The sequence below is a fragment of the Sebastes umbrosus genome, chromosome 7 (genome assembly GCF_015220745.1).
Source record: "Sebastes umbrosus isolate fSebUmb1 chromosome 7, fSebUmb1.pri, whole genome shotgun sequence".
Taxonomy (NCBI): Eukaryota; Metazoa; Chordata; class Actinopteri; order Perciformes; family Sebastidae; genus Sebastes; species Sebastes umbrosus.
In genome coordinates, this window is record NC_051275.1 from 24,506,797 (window position 1) to 24,531,081 (window position 24,285).

Here is a 24,285-nt window from a genome sequence, read left to right on the forward strand (position 1 = left end):
CACACACACACACACACATGTAGCTCGTAGAAGCAATAACAGATGACCTCTCTTTTTCCCAGCAGCCCCTCTGTTCAGGAGGTGAGCTGATGTAATGGGGTTCGGGTGATGTTGACAATGGGGGTGTGATGAGTTGGTCACACGAGCTAGCAGGATAGATGGACCGTGCATGTGTTTGAGTTTACACTGTGAGTTTGTTACCTGAAGCCTGAGGTCACCACATGCGGGTTTTCACTAATTTGATCCATTACTCTGTGTTCTGTGGAAGGCAATGTGTTGGCTATATGTTGTACTTCGTTGTATTTCTGTCCCTATATGTGTCAGTTCAGTGTATAGCAGGCTTTATGAGGATGCGTGTGCGTGTTTACTAGTCACAGGAAGCCAGGAGCAGGATATAGCGTGAAAGTTTTATAGCCTGCTACAGTAAGGACTCGGGCATTATCAGATGTCACACACACACACACACACACACACACACACACACGCTCACACTCAGTACCTGCACACGGACACATATGGCATTGCTTTGGCCCCATAAGGATTTTAGAGCCAAGAGTTCCTTCCCTCTCAATTTAAAACCTGAGCTTAAGGTAACACTGAAGTTTGGAATGTGTCATCTGTCAAAGTTATATGTCTTTTCTGGCTCCCCTGCTGCGAAACATGTGCACTTACTGTACTCCGGCTTGTAAGGTTAAGAGAAGACAGAGTGAGGGCCGTTTCGCGAGGTAGGGTGGTTTGGATGGTAGTCGGTGTGAAAGGTGACGTTTCCATTTCATTACAGGTCACAGATACAGACACAGTTGGAGACTAAGCAGAGGTTGTAGCTGCAGGAGAAACCTGTTATAGTTCACTAATGGGCACGTAGCAGGATGGGCCTCAGTAAACTGTAAGCATGTGTGTGAGCTGCAAAAACAACGTGTGTGCTATTTGTCTGCAGTTGTAGATGTATTTACTGTAGATGTAGGAGATATGGCATATGTCTTGAATTTATATTGCATGTACCGTATTTCATAATCTTTGTGATTGAACAACTGCTCTTTTGAGAATTTGGACTTTGTCCTGTTACATTATTTATGGAGACAAATGTACTGTTCCAGTGATTTGACCCCCAAAATGTTTTTATTATAAATGTAAATCCAAGGGTTATGTAACAAAAACAATTCTTTCTCAATACTAGATTGTAACATCATGATAAGGCAAAGGTCATGGAGAAATGCAGTTTTATTTTCCTCCACATTGTGTTTTCAAATGTTGATATAATGCATTTCTTTGCACTTGCACTTGAAGTACTTTGACTAGTGCAGTGCCCGTTCAAAACTGGAAGCTTTGGATCAACAGACGATGCTAAGTCAGCAAAAAAACTCAGCTTGATATTGCTGTGAGCTTTATGAGTAGAATTTAAATGTTAGCGCTCATATAATTCAGATACAGTTGCAGATGTATTGTCAGTGTCAAACATGCATTTTGATTAATATTTCAGCAGCGTAGGTGCAATGTAATTTTTGCAGTATGTACTGTACATATTAAAGTGCCTTTAAATAAGCAAACACCAAACTCTTCCAAAAACTGTCAGCAAAGCACTCAGCAGAAGTCTCCCCTGAGAAGCAAAATACAAAAATTACAGTGAGTTAACAGACTGTCACAGGGTGAAAAGTTGTGAGCAAGAAAAATCCCACCTGTGGATACGGGATGGGGGGAGTATTGGGGCTCGGATGGTAGAGCGGATTGTCCATTAACTGTACGTTTGGTGTCCTTGAGCATGTCACTGAACCCCAAATTGTTCCCAATGAGCAGGCCAGAGCCCCGCATGGAGTGTGTGCAACGAATGCAGGTCGAAAAATGTTAATTTATTGAGTGTACCTATAAGCCATAAACTGACTTATAATGGTCAAATATGGTCTTGATAAGATTTTGAAATGACAGAAAAACACTGACACTGCTTATCCAGCATGGGAATATATTATAATTTGAAATGTTTATTCATACCTCACTCTCCACTCATCCAGTCATGTTATGCAAAATATATTTATGTACAAAATACATTCGATTTCACTTTTTCACAAGAACAACAAAAGCAATTTACAGTATAATACAAGACAACTTAGTTCATCAAAGATTAGAGCGTGTCAAAGTTGTCCTCCGTTTCTTTTATCAATTAAAAAAACAACAGCAATGTCAATCCCACATTAAAATATAACAGTTTTAATCCTATGATTTTATGTGTCATCCAAAAGAACACACACATATATTACACCTAAAATTAAATGACGACTGACAAAAAAAAAGCAGAGCAGAGCTGGAATTATATAACTCATATGAATGTAAACACTTTGATGAGTACATTTTTTGGAAATGCTTTAAAGTCTTTCACAAATTAAATTAAATTAAGAGAATGATATAATAAGTCGCTAAAATTATTTCATTTGAAGCTGTTTCTAGAGTTGCTGGTTGTCCATGTTTGAGATGAAAGCAAGTACAACAGGTGTTTCGTATATATATATATATATATATATATATATATATATATATATATATATATATAGTAGGGATGTCACGGTACCAGAAATCTAGTAGTCGATACCAATACCAGTGAATTTCCACGATTCTCGATACCAAATTCGATACCGCGGTAAAAAAAACAACAACAACAATAAATCCCATGTAATTCAACACATACTCTTTTATTTAAAAACATTTGAACATTACAAGAAACAGAGGCATGTAGCCTTTAAGTAATAAATAAAAAGAATTGACCCATATTTTATTTTGGCGCATCAGCGGCATGTTATCAATCGATAGTCAGATGACGGACGCTACATACTGACCGTGAATGCATCAGGTCCGTCATCTCGTAGGAGCAGGAGGCAGAGGATTTATTGTCGAAGCGAAAAGGCACTTATTTGGCAATATTTCACGTTTAATCCCAATGCTATAAGGGAACCATAACATTAATGAGGTAATCGCCGCGAGGTGGATGAGGCCGTCACAGCCAGTGCGCACGGAGCAGTGGCGCCAGGTAGACCCCCAGCAACGGAGCCCCGCAGCAAAAGCGCTACCGAAGAGGCCAGACACACCGCCACTCGACAGTAAAGATCAGTCAGCGCTCTGCACATATTGACCGTCATCTTTTTTTGTAAAATGTGCGGTGTAATCGGTAAAACCGGTGTTGTCCCAAGTTTATTAGCCGGGGGGGAAATGTTCCTCACTGTCACATCCCTACCAACGACCATTACAGGCATCGTACAGTACCTTAGGTACTGTAGAAAAAGAGTACCGTCACTTTTTTAAAATGTTGGCATCGACTTGGTACCGAAGTATCGGTTCTACTGACATCCCTAATATACATACATATACATTTGTTGTACTGCACATGACGACACATTATTAACACATCTGCTTTCAGTTGTAATGGGGACAGATGACAGTCAATCTCCAACTTCTAATAATTGTACCTACAAGACTAGCAAATGTAGAAAACAAAATATTTTATTATATTAACAGGTTTTGCATTGATAACTGATTAACTGCACTAGTTATTTATGTACAAATATAGATAGAAAGAGAGAAGTTAGTTTCAAAACTGCATCATTCAACAGTCACAAGATAATCTCTTGTGATTTTCTGTGACCTCTTGTTTTCCTCTCTTGCATGTCTGTCTGCTGATTGCTCTGTTTTACTGGCTCAGAACCCGTTCGCTTTAACAATAGACTCTTTGTCTCTCCTGCAGTCTAATCGAGTCTTTGGTAAATGCCGCACTTCTCCTGCTACAATACAAGTTTTCTAAGATGAATATACATCAGTGTGAGTGTATGTGTGTGTGTGTGTGTGTGTGTGTGTGTGTTATGGCCTCAGATCAAAAGGTTACAGAAATACACTTCAGTCTCTCACAGCATTGGCTTTCTCTCATTTAAACATTTCCAGTAAAGTTCATTGCAGCGTTAATGTTCATAATAATAATAATAATAGCGATGAAGATGATGAATAAAATAACTAAATATTTAACTTTAGGAACAAATATGATAAAAGCAGTTGAAAAAAAAAGTTGCGATGTTGATGATATTCACGATGACGGTGCTGATGAAAATTTCCACCTCAAGGAATCTGTTAGTTGATGAACTGAGCGCCTCCATGTGGCATCATCTCCGTCACTCCCCACGCCACCAGGTTCCCCCTCTGCTCGCAGCCCTTGCCCTCCCGCAAAGCCAGCTGGGAAATCTCGTCCTCTGACAGCACCCTGTCCCACATGTTCACTCCTGTCATCTTTCCAGCGAACGCCAGCTTGGAATCGTACCCTTCCACAATGTTGCCAGATGGAGCGGTCGAAGTGCAGCAGCCGTTCCTCTCCTGCCCCAGCAGGAGGGAACCTCCGTCGGGTAAGACGTGCCCCTCAGCCACTCCGGGTGTGGAGGCCACTTTTTTCCCACCTGCCCACAGGGACGCCAGGCCCTGATCGGACGCCCAAGCCCCGCACAAGTGGATCCACTCTGATTTGCCTCCGTTCACCACACCTCGTGCCTCCACCAGGTGAGCCTCTCCTCCGATGGTGAAGAGCGCAGAGGTCTGACCGAGCAGCAGCTGTATTTCATATGGGTTGCGGCGGTTTCCGTAGGAAAACAGCACGGTTTTGTTGCTAACAGCGGTCGGCTTCACCCACATGCACACGGTGAAGGAGGAGACGGAGAGAGGGCTCTCAGGTCTGACGGAGGTGTAGATTTGAGTAGAACGCATGGGGTTGAGGAGCGCCATCTCACAACCTAAACAAGAAGAAGACATGTTTAGTGTTAATTGCGACAGTTTTTTCAGTATTGATGATTTTACTTGAATCATTTTATGGAATATAGCTACAGGTTACGGACAGCTCAATAGAAATTCTTCTCAGTATAATTCTCAATATTTGTGAATTTTAAACAGTTGCTGGGTTTCCTAAAAATGTTTGAAACAAAGCCAGCCATGTTTCCTAGTGGTTACAGAAGTTGTAAAAAGTCATATTTCATATGAGCAAACTGGGTTAGGAGACCAACAACAGCAACATTGTGAAAAAACAGCACTAGTAAGTTAAACTTTATATTCAGAGATATGGCTCACATTCAGGGCTAATAGTTTAAAGGTATCAATACATTGCTCTGTAAATCTTGCAAATGTCAAATCAACTTTTACGTGTATGGCACCTTAAACACAACACAGTTGATCCAAACAGATGTAAACAAATCTTTATAGAGAAAATGACAATAAGAAATAAAATGCATTAAGTAAAATGAAAGAAAAAGGTATGCACTACACCACTAACAACAAAGCTTTGATGAAAGATTTGAGCCGGCCAACATTTGATTGGAATATGTTGCTGCGTAATCTACGTAAAATGGATTTGAAATGCTTGTAAAGCCATTTATTGCTCTCTCTCTCCACCACACTGAATGCTGTTTTGAACAGGTACATTCAGTTGGCAGTATTAGTTATGGAAGTCAGTCAAAGTTCAGGTCACGTTCAGGTGATAAGATCATAAATCATGGGAGTTTTTTTGTCCTGCCACACAAGAGCACACACACCTCCCTCCCTGGGTCATCTGGTTCATTAGTTTGTTCTGCTTCATTTCATCCTGTTCACCATTCATCTCTCTTTTTAATCATTCAAACATATTTAGTCTCCAACACTCCCTTCCAAACTCACTTTGTAGTGTACTGCACTGCACTTCTGTTGGTTAGTATTTTGGTATGTAAAACACAGAGAGAAACTGTGTGTGGTATTTGTGCGTATCCATTTGAGCGAGGCCTTTCTGGGCAATTTATCCTCCATTATTGTACATTAAGCAATGTAAATGCATTTTGTGCTTATGAGCTCTGTTAGAGGTATAGTAGGAGTGAGAGAGTATGTGTGTGTGTATACAGTATGACAACATTACACACATTTAATTCACGATGTAGAAAGCTCTTGCTTTTCATCCATAACTCTCTCTTATATTGTTTTATCGTCATCATTTTTCATCTCCATTAGTCTCTCTCTTGGTCTCTCTTGGATACCAAATAGTGTTTCATTTGTCTCAGGTTTCTGCCACTCAAAAAATCACGGTGAACAAAGACATTTTGAACATGCTGAGTGTGTGCGTGTGTGTGTGTGTGTGTGTGTGTGTGTGTGTGTGTGTGTGTGTATTCATGATGGTTTCCATCTGGTTCTGCTTTCCCAGGGTGCTCTGGTGTGGTTTTTGTAGCGACTGGCTAACGATTACACCTCCCTATGGTCTGTATGTAGGCCAGATTTACATTTCTGGACTGTAAAGGTGTGTGTGCATGCATTAGATGAGTAATATAACATCCTTTTTTTGCCGTTTTTATTTGATTAATTCTAGGAAATGAAGTTGTATACTGACATGAGTGGTGCCTTTATGGGATTAAACTTTACTTATTCAAACTTAGTCACTTAATCTTTAAAGTTACATTGGTATTAGTCAGTGTTTTTCAAGCACGGACAGTAAACCAGAGTAGTAGCCTAGCTCTGCTAATGGAAACCATATGCTGTGGTGTCTTGAATCTGAAAAGAATTTGTGTTCACAGTCAGTCCAGCAAGAGTTCTGTATCATCCTTATCTTTTCATGCATTTATTGTCTTCCGTTATTATCTTTCAACATCTAAAAGTCTCTTTAAATCATGAGGGAAATAGCTGAAGGCAATGGTTTAGATTGATGGATGAAGTCCCACTCTTCCTGAGCTTAGAGTTTGACCCAGAGTTTTTTTTTCCTGTGTGATGACTCACTAAAATGTGTTTAAAATAAATGCTAAAGAAACAGAAATAAGAGGTTATAAGTGAACATTATACGTCTGACCCCATACCTGCCCACTAGCCCGTCTACTCCCATGTTTGACTTGACCGTGTCGACTCAGACTAATGTTAGTGAGTAAAGGGAATAGGATAGGTTGCTACTTGAGGAGGACAACATGCCTGGAGTCATACAGAATAAGTGGAAAAGGTATTTGGGACAAACACAAGATGCGTGATTAGTTGTTGGACGTTAAGAAGCAAGGCCCGGCGGGGGAGGGCTCTCATTCTTTTACTTGAAGCATGACCTGAATGTGTCAACGCAGTAAAAATAATTGAAGGTGGAAGGTTGTTTGGGTGGCACTGTTGAGAAAGGTGAAGCCAAATGCAAAGAAACAGATAGCAGCAGGTAATGACAGACAGAGATTGCTGATGGGAAGATGGCTATCTCACCTGCGGGTAGGTATCTTTGCCCCAATGACCTCAGCACCTCCCCCAGCTCCACCTTCGTCTGTTCCAGTGCAGTCAGCACCCCGACTAAAGCCACCTTTTGTGCTGTGACCTTTTCTTCAGCTTCTGTAGTCATCGCTATCCCAGCTCCTGGGCTGCGTAAGCAGCTGGTCTCCAGCTTGGTCAGTCGGGTAGCTTGTGTCCGTGCTGCGGAGAGGAGCTGCTGCATCATCGACTCCAGGCGGTTAGAATTCCCAACAGAATTCCCAGAAGCAACAGAAGTGGGATCTATGGCTCTGATGCGATCCAGGGCATCTTTGAGGCGGCTCTCCAGCTGCATGGCCATCCTTCTTCCTGTTGTCTCCACTGCAACCCCACAGGAGCCGCCATACTGGGCTACAAACCTGACAAAAAAGGACCGATATAAGAAATTTGAACATTTTCCACTGAGTCAACAATCCTCAGCAACCAAGGCTCATTTGGCGTGAAACCAATCTTGGTTCCCAGTTCACTCATAAAACCATTGAAATTTAAAGGAACAGGATGAATTCAGGATATTGGTCTTAATTTGAGCCGAAGTGATTTGTCGAGTAATCAATTAGGCGATCGGCGGAAAAATAATTGGCAACAATTTTGATAATAGATTAATCGTTCAACTAATTTTTAAGGGAAAAGCACAAAGAAATCACTGACTCCAGCCTCTCACATATGAATATTTGCTAGTTTTCTTTGTCATATTTGATGGTAAAATGAATACATTTGTATAATGATTAATCAACTGATAGAGAAAATAATGATTTGATAGTGAAAATAATCATTAGTTGCAGCCCTAGTCCTAAGTACCTCCATTGATCAAGGATAGCAACACTAGAATTTGCACTTAAAGGTTATAGACTTTGATCACCTGTGTCGTAAACCTCTGAACTAAGGGTTATGGTAATTGATTTTTAAATTTCATTTGAGTTTCAATCCGGACCTCTTAAGATCGTGACTGAGTTGCTCAATTCACCTTCTTAGCTAAACGTGTGCAACTATCATGAAAACTAACTTCATCTCATTCGAGACCGCAATTACTCGGACCTTCTGATCGCTTTGTCCAACCAACCTGAGCATTTCTGCACGCAGTGACCCCATCTCCACCTTGATGATGTCATCTGCATACTGAAGCAACATGTTCTCCCTCATCTGACTGTTCTCCAGCATCAAAAACATTTTGTCCCATTTGGTCACGTCTCGATTGCAGGGGGCTGGACTCGCCGTGGCTGGATAGAGGAAGAAAAAATATATAACAGAAGATGAAGTCATTGGGGTTTCTACAGCGAGTACATAGAGAAGGATTTCCTTGTCTACTATCATACAAGAATATTGATATTTTTGATTCCCTTTAGGGATAGAATGAGTTCTTCCACAAATGTCAAAGGATTTTAAAACCTTAGCTACTTCTGTGTCATCATATTTATATTCTGCCCTTCAAAAACGAGAGCAATGGAAAGATGAATTCGTTCCACGGAGTTTCAAAAGGTTTATAACTAGCTCAGTGTAGTTATTTACCATATGCAAGGGCAAGTGTGGTTTCAGAGAAAGCAAGCAGGAAATGTCTTTTATTAGATGCTGAGTTGAACATACTGTGATCTCTCCAGCTTTGAACTTCAGGGCCATAATTGTAAGGAGAAAGACAGAAATGTAGATAGTTGAAAAGCAGGTCAAATGAAGAGTAAAGGTGGGGACAAAAGAGGAAGTGAGGTCGTTGGGGGGGGAGATAAGAATGTGAGAAAGAAACAGGACAATTGACTCGTAAACATTTGCTTTTCCGGCAACATCATCTGGCTTCCTGCGCGATTGAGGAGAAAGAAGGAAGGAAAAGGAAAGGTTCTTTTACATTGAAAAGGAAAGGAAAGGGCTGCTGGGAGTAGAGGAGAGATAAAGTAAAGCCAGGGCAGTGAGAATATGTGTCAGACACACTGTTCTGATTAACATTTGAGCCTCTCAAATTCTGTTTATACCTGCAGACGTATTCTGGGGGGGCATTATCATTGGACTGCAGGATTTGTTTTGTCTGCCTTTCCCAAGGTTCAAAGTAAATTAGCCAGAAGGTTCATGCACTCTGCTCCTTCTGACTTACAAAACTAATAGCAGGTTTGTCAGAGGTTTTGTAAAGGATTTTGTGTGTAAAATGACCTTCGACATTAGTTTGGATCCTTTAGCCTTTTGGTACTTTTGACCTACTCAGTTGAAATGCTTAGAAAGTTAATTCTGCATTTACCTCTTGCTTTGAATTGAATACTTTTTTTTAGAAAGACTACTGCATGTTTAGTTTTATTTCACAGTACTGTGTACATGTACATTGAACATTCAGTAGAAAACAAACTAAAACAAACTACTCAATGGAGTAGAAGTACTGCAACCTGCACCCTCCTTTTGCCGACAGTCATGGGTTTACTTATCTGCTATGTCTTAGCCTGTCATTCATTTTAAATTAAGTGTGTCATGACCTTCCTCACGTTGCCCTCATTGATTTAAATTCCACTCAGAACTTCAGAGATAAGAGCCAGTCAGGAGCAGTGATCTGTGTCTTCCTACATGCCTCCGTCTCTCACCCTCCCCCCCTTTCCTCACACACCTGCATACAAACTACATTTAACAAATGTGATTTATCTTGAAATTTTGCATGTTTGTTTTCTTGCTTTGCACTCTCATTTTTCCCTTCAATCAGGTTTAATCACATCGCGGGCTGTGCCCAGAGCAAAGTTTCCTGCATGTTAACTGTTGGTGCTGCAATTATACCTCCTGCCAGGTTTAAAACAACAAACAAATGCCAAAATGCGAGCTTTGAGGTGCTCAATGCACGCACAGAAACGCATGCACTCACACTTTCTCTGTCATGTACACACATGAACACATTCTTTTCTCTCACAGAGAGTGATGCTTTCCAAAACAGCTGAGAGAAGAGGTTGATAGTGATATAAACTGTAGTGTTTCTGTGATTGGTGACCAGTCATTCATCCTGTAATAGTGTGTGTTTTTTAGTGCTTTTCTGGCTCAGCATATTCTTTGATGCTGCTCATCTCTGTCGCTGCCAACATTTTGTGTACTCTACTGTAGTACTTGTTTTCTCTCTGTCTATCTCTGTATTTGAAGCTGCTCACATAGGATATAAAGTACGCAACAAACCAAAACCACTAACCCTTCAACTGTCTTTTTCTCTCTTTTTCTGCAACCTGTGAAGTTGCTACTGCATAACTGGACCCCAACTGTTCCTTTATTTCCCCTCCATCTCTCAGTTTGTCTGCTCTCTGTCATCTTATGGTAATATCATTGTTGTAGTACTTCTTAAATCATAGTGATAACAACTGTTTGGCACTTTTTGTCAGTTTTAAGGTTCTGCTTGCACAGTATATTTGATGCCCTGTGCATCTTTTTCAGTCTAACGAGCATGTCAAATGTTGATTTCCACTGTAGTCAGTAATGACAGAGACTGAACATAAAGAACGGATAAATCTTAATGTCCTGAGTTCACTTTTCACACAACAACCCCAATGCACGAATGCTACAAGAAATCAATTTCACACTCCCAGAATTCAATTGCAACCACGTCTGAGAATCTTAATCAGATAAATCATGAACACAAAGTTTAACACTTACGTTCTGGCGTCTCTGCATCTGAGATTTCATTGTAGTAGGTGTCGCCGTAGTTGACATCGATGTCATCCTCATATGCGAAAATCATACACATGCACGCCAACAGCACAGAGACTGCCTGGGGGATCCTACACCGGAACATGTTGCTGCTGCTGATGGTGCTGCTGCTGCTGCTGCCGACTGAGTGTGTGAGAGAGAGTGTCTGAAGTTGAATGAGAGTGTCTGGTAAGTTTCAGGTCTGCTCCTCTGCCTATACCTGCTTGTCTATGTGTTCAGATTGGCTGTGTGTGTTATGTTTGTCTCTGCTGCTTCTCCCTGTCTGTCTCACTTTCTGCAGGTCCACAACTCTCTTTTCAACCCCTCTCTCTCTCATATATTTGTCCCTCCTCCCTAATGACTCCCCACCTCTCTCTCTCTCTCTCTTCCTCCCTCCCTCTCTCTCTCTCTCTCTCTCTCTCTCATTCACTCGTTAAATGCTGAGCAATCCTTTGGCAGGAAGCCCAGCAGTGTAGAGCACTTCAACCGGAGAAAATGCTGCGTACACACATTTATATTATTATACAGTACTTGCTGTTGATTTACCATATTCATCTATAAACTTAACCTGCAGACCTTAACTCTCAGCCGTGCATACTTACTAGGAGTGTAACGGTAAACAATAATCATGGTTCGGTGAATTTTGGGGTCACAGTTCGGCACGTTTTCGGTACAATGGGTAAAACAAAGAAAATACAGAAAATAACTTATTTTCATGTATTTTGAAATACATAATTCTTACTTTAACAGCTAATGCTCTCAAATACTGGTATATTGTCAATAAAAGATAAATAACATAAATAACAAAAACAGATAACAGAAATGTTTGTAATGTAAATGTAACCCAGTTTCCCGGATCAATCAGGGATCAATAAAGTAGTTCTGATTCTGTCATGCTCCATCATAAGACTCTGACCTGTGGATCATTCCTGAATTGAATTGTAACTTGTGCTCGTTACAGGGCAGGTACAACGGACTGACACACATGCTTGCTTAATGCAATGTATATATTTATTATTGGAAAACAATTAACAACACAAAACAATGACAAATATTGTCCAGAAACCCTCAAAGGTACTGCATGTAGCACAAATAATATGATCAAATCATAACATGGTAAACTCAAGCCCAACAGGCAACAACAGCTGTCAGTGTGTCAGTGTGCTGACTTGACTATGACTTGCCCCAAACTGCATGTGATTATCATAAAGTGGGCATGTCTGTAAAGGGGAGACTCGTGGGTACCCATAGAACCCATTTTCATTCACATATCTTGAGGTCAGAGGTCAAGGGACCCCTTTGAAAATGGCCATGCCAGTTTTTCCTCACCCAAATGTATCGCAATTTTGAGCCTGCTATAACCTAAAAATCGCAACTTCCGTTAATGCTTTAAAGAAATGAGTTACGTTAAAACAAATTTGCGCGTTATTATCACATTAACTTTTACAGCCCTACTCACTACACAAGAAAACATTGTGTACAAGCATAACTGTGGCAAATGCAGTCATTGAAAATATTTTACTTCAGTCTCTTCCAAATCATTTTAGCAAATATGGGTGTTCTGATCAGTCTGATCATGAGACTGCTCGTGATTCTTACCCCATCGCACTTCTTTGAAACGATGTTCCCCGTTTTACCAAATCTTCAAAATGCAAGTTGTGATTTTCTACATGAGATCATTTCCTCTTGTGTTGTTTTGGACATGTTTCACTAATCAAAGTAAACACTATATAACTGTGACATATTCATGAGAATGTGAGAGGCCTGAAAGACTAGTGATCTTTTTTTGACATGTGACGCTACCACCACCTGCAATCTGTGTGCAAGCAGTGCCCGCTTTTTGAAATGGGCCCCAGATCTTAACATTCACTTCGAAGAGTACAATATTATTACCAAAAAAAGACAATAGTATCCCCTACAAAAATATGATCCAACACAAAAACTAATCCTTATACAAACCAAGCTCTTACTCCAAATAGTCTTTGATCCATACTCTGACTTTGTTTAACCTTAAACCCTGTTATTACACAAAATGATACTGTCAAACACGTCGGGAATACCCTTTGAGGAAATTAGCAAATGTTCGAAAATCTCTCTAAATTTCCATCCTTGTGAAAACATTTGGCTCTCTCTCAAGTATAGAAATGTAAAAGCAGCGCTCCAGCCTACCAGCGAGGCGGTGAGTAATGCGTCGTTGGAGGTAGCCTGTATGTCGTAATCAGATATAACTGCAGCCCTGCGACTCACAGAGAGAAAGAGAGAGGGGAAAGAGGTAATGGAAGGGGGAGGAAGCAGAGAACACAAACTTTCCTGATTTTTGCCCCATGCAGAGACGTGGTGTACGTGTGTGCGCGCACGTGTGTGTGTGCGCTGAGGGAATTTTGAATGGAACCCAGACATCGGGGGTTTCTAAATGGGTTTATTGTTCTCCTGCTTCGCTCTGTTTATTTATTTATTTATTTGTCAGCCTCACCATGTGTGTATGCGCTTTTTTGTGCATATGTACTCTATGTGCATTTGTATGGTGCGAGTGTGTGCCAGTATGTATTCTGGAGTGCATGCGTGTGTTTTCAAGGGGATGGAAATAATGACTTCCTCATGAGATTTTAGGATTTGCCCCCTCTCCCCCTCCCTCCATCTTTCTGTCTGCCTGTGTCTCTCTCTTTCATTGTGTCCGTTTTCTCTCTCTCAAATACCTACTGAAACACTTGTTCACTTGTTGTTATCTGCGTGGAACAGCCTTTTCATTCAGACAGCTGCACAGAGAGAGGGGATGTTGTGTGAAGTAGCAAAAGCTGCTTCATTTAGCTCTATATTACCATTTGATGGGACACGATATTGGTTGAACCTGTTGCCAGTTTGTTAAAGCTTTTACATTTTTTTTTTTTAAAGAAAGTGTGGAAGTTAACACTTTCTTTTGCATGATTTCATTTTCCTATGCATTTGTCGACAAGGGGTGTAAATCACAAGTTTCATCACAATACGATATTATACCGATTTTTTTTTTTTAACGATACGATATTTGCTGATATCACAAAGTCTGCCACGATACAAGTTCGATTCAATTCAGGAGCCTGCGATCGATATGAGACGATATCATAAGTCCACTTAATACTCTTACATTTTCAATTCATAAACTTACAAAAAGCAACTAAAATATGATTTGACAATTTTTACTGAGCTCTTCTGGACATTTTAAATGAAAAACAATCTATTCTTTTTAATAAAAAGAATAAATATAAAGTGGAAATTTCAACATAAAGGTATATCTTAAAGATGATTATGTATCGATATTTTCACTTTGCATCAAAGATATTGGATTGTTAATCATTGAATCAATATAAATCTATCCAGATAGATGTACACCGCTATTGTCTACTAGGTGTGCATTTGACATTATTCTTGTCTAGACTGCTGCTGTCTGGTCCTTCTCAGTAAAAAAAATCTTTTCATTTTCCCTTCGATTTATTTAGGAACATATAAAGTGAGCAGTAGTCATCATGAATATCTACTGCCAAGAGTCTCTGACCAGGCCAAAAAACAAGCATCACCACCGGGAACGGAAAAATGTATCTCCTCAATGTATGTTGTTGGTTGTGAAGACTTTGTGATGTAGAAGTGCACTCCAGGGTGTGTCAGTACACTGTGACATCACTGCTGGGTGTGGTTATAGGTACAACAGATTTGAAACTTCAGCCTGTGTTTCATCCATAAAGTTACTCTTCTTCCAACATGTTTTTTTTACCCTCTTGTCCCCGCTGTCAACAATAAGATTCATTTCCTGGACGGACTGTGAACCACGCTATTCAGCCATTCGTCATCTTATAGGGTGCAAATTTTAAAAGTTGTGAAAACATTGAATAGAAAGCAAGACGTGTGGACAGATGTGGCTCATAACTCAAAACACAGAAACAAGCATTAAAAACCCGATGAAAGCACAGACTCTAAACTTTAAATTGACACCACATTGAAGACTGTAGATCACATAGGGACAATGCTGTTATTTTGGCAAAAAAGTTTGTGAAAACCTTGTGTCACCCAAGGAAAAACAACCTTTTATAATCGCTGCCATAGTTTGACGCTGCATGACTTTTAAAAAATCAGACAATAAACTGACTTTAGACATTATGTGTTTGGAGGGAAATGACAAACTAGACTTAAAGCTGCATTTATGCTGAACAAATGGTTAAGTGAATTGGGAATAAAAACATTTTTGGATGGAATATTTTAATGTAGTTATTAAATAAAAGTTAAACATAGTGTAAGTGTCTGTTGTTAGTTGTCCCTGCCAGTATGTGCATGGTCTGTGTGGATAGGGGCCCATACCTGGATTGAAGGTATAAAGCAAAGAAGGGTATAATGCCTTGTCATATAAAGAGATAGACAGATATTATATGCTTAAAGATAGAAATTGAAAAAGATACAACGAACCCATGTGGGTATATGCATGCACAGTATGTGTGTGGTGTAAATGTTTCCACGTTTTGCTTTGTGACTACCACCTGAGGTGGGAATTAAGCCAACTTAAGCCAAGGACGCAGAGAAAGTACAAGTCAGAATGGACTGAACAGTGTGACTTTTGCACACAGACAGCACGTCTGCACGGGTGAGGTTATCTAGGTGAAAGGGGAGGATGGCCACTGAGGTTAAACTTTGCATGACAGACTATGTGTCTATGGAGTGACGTACATCTGGGCCTGATGTTATGGTTTTCACTTTATGATTTAGATATAAAACATTTTTATTCAGGAAACATTTTGAGCCATGCACACGTGATGAAAATCCTTCCATGTCTTCTGCTAACTGGATCCCTTCCAGAGAGCTGGGCAGTCATGTTGCATCTGGTGCTGAATATTTTAAATTATTTTTACTGTGTTATAGCGGGGGTGGGGTGGTGGATTCGCTCATGCAACAAAAATGCACAGAATCCCAAAGATAATGGGTATTCTGGGAGACGTTTGATTCCTGTCTCTTTTTTGACCTGACAGTTTATCCCGCCCTCTCCCACCTGAGGTTATTCGAGCTGAGTGATATACGACTTTCGGGACATACATAAACACACAAAAAGAGTGTTGGAAGCTACAGGAAACACGTTTGAGCTGTAAAACTACCCAAATACATCCCTCTGGATATCATTTGTGCTGATCTCTGCATTTTTGTCCTGTACAATAGCCTCCCTTGCATAAGAGTTCAGTGTCTTTTGCCAAGTTATGTGCATTGAGGGCTATTAATGGAATGTTCCTGTCTGTCCGAAATAGAGCTGCAACAATAGTTGATTAATTTAGTTAATGATTGTCTTACTGTTTCATGATAGTAAACATGAAAGAGTAGTGGGATTTTAGTCACGCTAGCGCCATGGCTTTAATTGTAATGCTGGTCCAGCCTGGAATATCTCAACTACTACGTGGATTGCCAAAAATGTATGGTTCCCATATGATGAATCTGCTTAACATCATTAGCACTCAGTCATTGTGAGCATGTTTGCATGCTGATGTTAGACATTTAGTTCAAAGCACACCCTTACAGTGCCGCTATCATGGCTGTAGACTTTTAGTTTTGTTTACAGGTGGTCAGACAAAACAAGACATCACAATTTGCTGACTTGAAAATAATTGATAGATTACAACTAATTGCTCCATAGCTGCCCCCACAGACATATTTTAGTGCTTTTACCTTGCCAGAAAAGACAACTAACTAAATATGTTTGTTTGTTTGCATTATTAAAGCGTCAGTAGGCAGAAGGTTTTTGGCAGCATTGGGCAAAAATTCCATAATAACCTTTCAGCATATCGTAATTCAAGTGTTCTGAGAGAAAACTAGACTTCTGCACCTCCTCATGGCTCTGTTTTCAGTAACGTGACGGGAGATTTTGGCCAATCACAGGTCATTTGAGAGAGAGAATTGTTCCTATTGGCTGTTCATTCAACGGAGGCAGCTGTCAATCACTCGCAAACTCCAATCAAACGGTCAAACTAGGCAGCGCTGATCAAGTATGAATCGATATTCTTTTACCGTAATGCCTATTTCTCACGTAAAATGTTTTCAGAAAGTGAAGACGCAGGAGAGGACATGATGGCTTTCTATTTGCTTCTCTAGTTTGTCAGATCAGTTTTCAGTTTTCTGGGAAAATGTCTGAGGGGCCTTTCAAAAATGTCGCCTTTGTGTGCTAAAGAACCAAAGGTCATCACAGGATATTTTATGGTGATTTGTAATTCATGATGTTTGGTTGGGTGTATGCTGGAATGAAGGTATGAAGGTCAGATACTGTACGCACACACACATACAGAGGATTCTGTAGGCAGATATAGTGTGAGTCAAATAAGGTGGTTTCTTAAAGGGACTGTTTGTAACTTTGTAAGCGTATAAATGTAGCGGGTCGGCACACATGCGCGCTCGCATATGCGCGTTTGCGTGTAGCCGCTGTACCCTCCTCCTCTGCCTGCTCGCCTTCACTCACACAGCGCACGTTCTCAAACAGCTCTCTCCACCTCTAGACGTGAACGCGCGCTCACTCCACACTGCAGAAGAGTTAGTTTAGCTCTGAGAATACCTAGTGAATGCACAGGGGACGTTTGTGCAGAAATAACTGCTGCAGCTCCTCCAGACCAACAGAGCTTTCCCGTGTCTTGTGAAGTGACGGAGCTCTACAGAGATTTACGTTGTCTTCTCGTTACCGACCGGGTGCCGGTGTCTCCTCTGCTCTCTCCGGCTGCGGGCGGAGAGAGCAGGGAGACACGCTGCAGAGCCCCGCTGCCTCAACCTGCACTCAGGCAGGAAAAGCCAACACTAGGATCAGATCTAAATCATGTTCATGGAGAGACCTTCGTCTGGTCAGCTAACATTGCTGCCAAGCAGCTGAAATATAGAGTGATATTGTGCTTTTAGCTGACGTGTGTCGCCTCACTGTTTTGAGTGATGCTCGTTCAGGTATATTTAGAGCGAGCAAGCGCGAGCACGACGCTGACTTTCATTGATTTCACGGCCGCAGTTGTCGCTGTTAACAAGCATTTCTGAAAGTTACAAATAGTCCCTTTAAAATAAAATAAAATATTGGTCAATAAGTATATTTAAACGTGTGTTAAGATGTCACTGAGTGGGCTCTAACAGGTACGCTCTATAAATCCTCCTCAGCGAGTTTCTGTGCAGACTTTCGTCTCCTCCTGCCTTTTAACATTCCTCTGAACAGATCTGTAAGTGCTACAACCTCAGTTTTATGGTTATTTCCAGCTCTTTCTTTCTCTGTACATGTACTGCATCTGTCTCTTTTTATGATGATTTGTGTCGTAAGTCTAGTGATGGCTGTACAGTCTGTTATGTTACGGTGTAATCTATGATTACACGGAAGACACAAAGAGCCAGCGACCATTTTTGAAATGCTTATGTGCACTTTTCTTCCCTCCTCTGCTTCCTCACAGAACAGAACAGCCAGTCCTCTCTTTTGATTACAGCAGGATAAAGCCTGTTTTAAAGTGATTTATCGCCTACTCACCTGTTCTGTAAAACCATATATTTAGGTTCCTGCTACAAGTTTTTTTTTTTATCAAATATGACAAAAGTTTAGCTGTTTGAAATATTATGGACCAGATGTTCACGATAAATAAATATGATAAATACTGTAATTTCACCTCAAGACGTCAATCCAGAGGCACTTCTGCTGTTCCTGCGTGTTACTACTTAAAGCGGTACTGCTCTTGGGATGGCAATGTCAGTCGGTTCACCACTTTTAGTCCAGACTGAAATATTTCAACAAGTATTGGATAGATTGCCGTGAAATTTTGTTCAAACATTCCTGGTTCCCGGACGATGAATCCTAATGATTTTGATGATGCTCTAACTTTTCTTCTAGCGCCACCATGAGGTTCACATTTGTAGTTTTTAGTTAAATGTCTTAACAACTAATGGATGGATTGTCAAGACATTAATGTTCCCGTCAGTGTGAATTGTAATAACTCCCTTATCCCTTAGCTTTTCATGTCAGGTCAAACTTTTCATTTGTCCATTATTTTTGTTTTATAATACCTGTAAAACTATTGACATTCCCATCAGCCTCAGAATGAAAAGAAAACAATAAATTGTAATAAATGATTATAATAATATGAATAGCGTTGCCGCAACCAGGACATGTAGCTTGATTTTCAGCAGGTGTGCTTTTTTGGGTAATAAAATAATGCAATTTTGCATTTTGGGTAAAATTTGATTAATAACAGCAATAAACCCACTTATTCTACCATAATCTGCTTCTGATTCCTCTTGAATATGATCTTATATAATGTTAGTTGTTCATTATGTTACATGTGTTGCAGGACTTTTGACCACTCAACACTTTTTTCTCTTCTCTATGCTACTTGGCAGCAGGTGAAGTTGTGCTTTTTTGGGTTCAGGACAGCCTTCTTTTTGCTTTGTTCATGTTTTAGCTTTGATGAAATCTGATTAACCACCCTCCGTTCATTACTTCTCATTAAACATCAGTCCTTGTTCTTGTCATTTTGCCCATGTCAGACCATCTTTCTTCACTCAGTTTTCCCATCTGGCCTGTAAATTTGATAGATTATTAGAATAAATCCCCAAGCATCAACACCACATATAAATTGTTCATGGTTTAGACCCGGCAACATCTGTGACATAAACCTTTATTCTACACAACTTTTATATTAAGCTCCAAAATGTCACTGTGGTGAAACATTAAATTTACAACATCTCTCCCTGTCTGGCGTTTGCTTCACTGTAGGACACAAAAGCCATTGTTTTAAATCTTGAAATTGAAATGTCAACCTACCATTTGAAAACAAGAGTCTTTGTTCAGTGATGTGAATCATTTAAAGATGTTTCATACGTGAGTCAAAGGCTGTTGGGTAATGCCGTGGGTTTTCTTGGGCTCCGTGCAGATTTATGAATGCCTTTATGTCCAGTCGTGCGTCAGTACTGACATTTTTTTTTTTACTGCATCGACATCATTGAAGGAACATTGACAACAAATGGAGAAAGTTTTATTTACTGAATACAGATGTGGTACCTTGACGGGGGATTGTGCGTGTTTGCTGAGGAAAATAATTGTGGCAAATATGCACGATGTTACAGTACAGCTACACCACTAACAGATTAAAGGAAAATTCAGGTTTCATGCGACATGGGTGTGATTTTCATAGTTTTGGCCTTCAGTTCTCTTGGTATTAATTCAATCATAGTCACCAAGTTAATTGTTGAGATCTGGGAATGCAGCGACATCGATAATAAGAAGTCTGATGGAGTAAGTCGCCAGTTTATTAGGTACACCCTGCTAAAACTAATGCAGTCTAATACAACAGACCCATTAATCCTATCCTTCAATAATCTGTAATTTCTCGTATTTTGGGCATTTTATAAAACAATAAATTTATGTCTCCACTTCTACTGTTCACACTGGTCACCCAATCTTTTTTCTCTGTCTAACTACTGTTTTATATTTTCAGTGTCTAAATGGTGGTCACCAAGTTTGTATTTGCCTCTGAGGCTTACTGAAAGCAACTCTGTCTCTTTCTCTCTCTGGCAGGTAACCACATGCTGTTACGAGTGTTACCCTCAGTCTACCCCAGACAACCAGATACCATCCACTTTCACCTAGGCAACCTCACTGCGATGATGTCACAGCTGGAGTCCCCAGAGCAACAACACCTGATCAGACTCATTCAAATTGTTGCCGAGCAACACCCACTTGTGAGTGTTTGAGTTGTGTTTTTGTAGTTTTGCTAGCACAGTGTACTGTGGGTTGTTTTTTTATAACCGCATGGGCCGAAGTGAATTATCCCACTTATACCACTGTCACTTTACCAGCGATCGAAATACAAATTAGTTCACGTCATATTTTTAAAAACTTTTTGTTGGCTATCTTCGTCAGCCTTGGACTAACTGTTTCAAGAAGCCTAGTAACACCTAAAACAAGCAGCCTTCCAGCTGTATTATATACTAAATGATAATGAGGTAGTTAAAATACATCAGACTGTAGGGTTATCTGAAAATAAAGCACTGTCCCAACTAAATCAGAGTCTCTGTGGTCATGGCATACGTTTACATTTAGCTTGGCTTTGGCTTACAGTGAAAGACGTGTGTGGCTTTTTTTGTAACATTTCTGCCCATGAGTCAAGCTTAATCAGAATATTTACCGTTTAACTGCGCAATATCCTGTTATGAGCTCATGTCGAAATATAGAAAAAGCCACTGGATCATAGTTAGAAGTGAGGAAATTGAGCAGTGCATGTGGAGTGCAGATTTCTCAGTAGGAATTCCCTTAATCCTGCATATTTCGGGGCAGAGCTGCTGATGTTCGACATGAGGGGAAAGTACCACATACCAGCAAACAGAGCATATGGTGGTAAAACATGGATAGTCTCACTCGTCACAAACCAAACCAGCTGTTTGGAGTTATTCTGATCTCCACCCCCCACACAGACACACAAAAGATTTCTGTTGTGATTGTAGTTGCATTCATCAGAAACATTTGTGCATCCTAATATTCTCTTACTGGAAGTGATGGAGTACTGAAAGGATTACAAAATTAGTAATGTGATTAATTCAGAACATGTGACTCATAAAGTAGCAGCAGGAGGGCTGGAAATGGTGGGCATTGTTAGTCTGATCCAGTCCAGTCTCGTGCAGTCCAGTGTGACCTGTCCTGATAATGAGGAGGAACAGTTTGTCCAGACAGTCCTTCAGGCAAGCCTTTGTTCATTTTTAGTTACCAATCGGTCAGTTCACACCAAGGTCACTCCTCTCACCTCCAGGCTTTGTCAAAGACACATCGAGCCTCTGTTTGATATTGAGTGGTGGTGCCAGAACAGTGACAGGATTACAGCTATAATCAAAAGTAATGACTAATGCTTTCTCCCCTCCTTATCTTTGTTTCATCTCACCCGAACAGATGTTGAGCCCTCAGGTGCCCACACTAGTCAGTTACCTAGGAGACCAATCCCTAACAGAGGCCCTACTGGGCGCGCTGGTGGACGTGTCACAGGCCAGCCCTTCCTCACTGGTCAGCTTTCTCCCAACGCTGAGGATTGTGGGACAACAATGCCCTGCTTTCCTGGGTCACGTAGCCAAAATCCATGGTGCCGTGGGTATCATCAGTGAGGTACAAACACACACATTCAAAACGCGCACAAATTAACAAGTTTACATTTGTTTGCAGCAGTGATTTGTAGTTGATACAGAAAGTAGAAGCATGTGTTTCAGTAGACTCTGGGAGACTCCTGGAATTGACTGATCCCAGCCAAGAAATAACAATAATAATGTCCTTTTTACACTTGGATTTTGTACGGATTAAACAAACAAGATTCAAATACCCATACTTACATACTATTTAGTATTCCAGAAAATGATTTAGTGTGTCCCAGTGCTTAGTAGGTCAAATGCAGTATGCCAAAAATACCAGGACCATCCGGTCGCATTTTGCAGTATGCAAGCCAGCATGCTTTTCTGGCTATTCTGACTCACAATCCTCTGCGCAGCGGATATACTGTATGAGCAAGAGGGTCAAAGTCCAAGGAGCAATGTTATGACGAAGTAGTATTTCCCAATTGTGTGCATACTGCATGCAAAAGCACATACTTTGTAAGGTCAGCTGCAGTATGTAATAAAAGGAAAAAGGAAAAGTATGCGATTTGGAACATAGCCATTACGTGTTAATTAGTGAGCTTTAGAGGTGCTGGTAGGAGGATTTTGTAACAGAGCCAGGCTAGTAGCTTCCCCCTGTTTCCAGTCTTTGTGTGAAGCTAAGCTATTTATCTGCAAGAAAGTGAATATTTGTATTTCCCAAAATGTCCAACTATTTCTTTAAAGAAAGATTTGCAATTATTCCCAAGCTCCAGTTAACATGAACATGAAGAGACAAGAGTAGTCTGAAGGAAACAAGAAGCAAATGGAGGTCCTTGAAATAAGTTATACTCTGAGCTTCTCAGCTGTCACACAAAAGCAGTGTTCTGCAGCAAATGTCTGTATTGTCGGTGCAGCGGTTGTTTGAAGTAAATAAAGACAGGCTGCAAAAATACTGGCTAGCAGTGGGTATTCACACACACTGAAACAGGCAGGAGTGATTATTTCAATGAGTTGGGAGGAACCGGCTGGACTCTCACATGACTTGCTCTCTGTTGTCCTGCCAAGTGTAAAACACACACTCGCCCACCCGACAGGCCGGCCACATCCGGAGGTTTCAGTCTAACACCTACATCAGTGTTCAGGAGCGTCCTAAACAAACACGTGCCAACTCCTCAGAGAGCTCTGTCTCTCTGCAGCCAAATAGAGAGGAAGAAAACACAACAAATTGTTGTGCTGGTGGGGAGAGAAAAAAAATCTAATTTAAAGGCACAGTTAAAGAGCAGCTCTGTCAGCTTAACGGTGCAAGCATGACACAATTAAAGGGAACATTAACCGCAAGAAAGGTAGCCTACTTTTTTCATACGTGTTGTGAGAAAAAGAAAATCAGTTGTATTACAGAGGAGAAAGTGTTTTCTTCAAAAAGGGACAACTTCAACTGAACTGCACTTGTGTGGCAGAACCTCCTGGTATTGTGTATAAGTACCAATTTGATGCAGCAGGTATTAATTTTTCAAAATACCACGACTAAAACTATAACAACTGCTATTACTCTTCATTTTTGGAAGACTTACAATATCAAAATTAGTTTCAGAGTTGGCTAAATTTGTCCCATGAGCCTCATTTTAAGCCAACTCATGAGTTAAACCCTTGGCTGCCCTGCAGACTTGGCTGATCCTTTGCCTCTTATGGCACTTTTTTTGACGTACAAAGTGGTGTTTCAGCCATTAACTGACTGGGATTGGCCTCTGCAAAAACACTTGAACTGCTGATTACAGGTTAATTAGCGTAGCAACTGGAGCAAACTCCAGGGTGGCATCGCTGCTGACTGATGGGCTGGAGAGGGAGGGAGTGGAAGGTCAGTGTTGTGTCATCAGCTGACTGACTCTCTTTGAGGAGAAAAAAAATACAGAATTGAGCCCCCCTTAATTTAAAGATAGCGGCGTGGCTCTAAGGATGGTACAGTAATGTCGGTCGAACCACCACTTTGGTCCAGACTGAAATATCTCAACAACTATTGGATGGATTGCCATGAAATTGGGTTCAGAGTTCCTGGATGATGTATCCTACTAATTATGGTGATCCCCTGGCTTTGTGCCACCATAAGGTCGACAATTATGGCTTTAAGTGAAACGCCTCAACAACTGTTGGATAGATTGCCATGACATTCAGTTCAGACATTCATGTTCTCCTCAGGATGAATTAACTTTGGTGATCCTCTGACTTCTCATCTAGCGCCACCATCAGGTCAAAGTTCTCATTAGTTTAATACTTTTGGTTTATGACTAAATATCTGCAAAACGAATTACATTCTCATCAGCCTCAGCTGTACTTTTATGTTTATCG

At 40.6% G+C, this 24,285-nt stretch overlaps 2 protein-coding genes and 1 long non-coding RNA gene across 4 annotated transcripts in view; 1 reads left to right on the top strand and 2 right to left on the bottom strand.

The window, feature by feature from the left end:
* Positions 1-24,285, top strand: part of veph1 (ventricular zone expressed PH domain-containing 1) — a 90,604-nt gene that overhangs the window by 17,965 nt on the left and 48,354 nt on the right. The window contains exons 5-6 of one of the 2 annotated variants that reach the window (XM_037775194.1): positions 20,405-20,568; positions 21,770-21,979. In XM_037775194.1, coding sequence (XP_037631122.1) covers positions 20,405-20,568; positions 21,770-21,979 — 374 coding nt within the window. Of the gene's footprint in view, positions 1-1,177; positions 1,278-20,404; positions 20,569-21,769; positions 21,980-24,285 lie in introns of those variants that run through there. The other variant, XM_037775195.1, reaches the window with a different exon arrangement.
* ptx3a (pentraxin 3, long a) lies at positions 3,471-11,206 on the bottom strand. The gene is made up of 4 exons (XM_037775196.1): positions 10,843-11,206; positions 8,306-8,462; positions 7,204-7,604; positions 3,471-4,754 (listed from the first exon to the last, which is right to left on the bottom strand). The coding sequence occupies exons 1-4, from the start codon at positions 10,979-10,981 to the stop codon at positions 4,105-4,107; spliced, it is 1,347 nt and encodes a 448-aa protein (XP_037631124.1). The 5' UTR covers positions 10,982-11,206; the 3' UTR covers positions 3,471-4,104.
* LOC119491307 lies at positions 19,849-22,323 on the bottom strand. Its single transcript, XR_005207584.1, has 2 exons — positions 22,201-22,323; positions 19,849-21,931 (listed from the first exon to the last, which is right to left on the bottom strand). It is a non-coding gene; the product is annotated as an uncharacterized LOC119491307 (long non-coding RNA).

Excerpts from the sequence above, each read along its gene's own strand:
- ptx3a (XM_037775196.1), bottom strand. The coding sequence starts at position 10,981 with ATGTTCCGGTGTAGGATCCCCCAGGCAGTCTCTGTGCTGTTGGCGTGC. Across the intron at positions 8,463-10,842 it reads AGATGCAGAGACGCCAGAAC|CCACGGCGAGTCCAGCCCCC; the intron begins GTAAGTGTTAAA and ends TCCTCTATCCAG. Across the intron at positions 7,605-8,305 it reads CTGCGTGCAGAAATGCTCAG|GTTTGTAGCCCAGTATGGCG; the intron begins GTTGGTTGGACA and ends CTTTTTTGTCAG.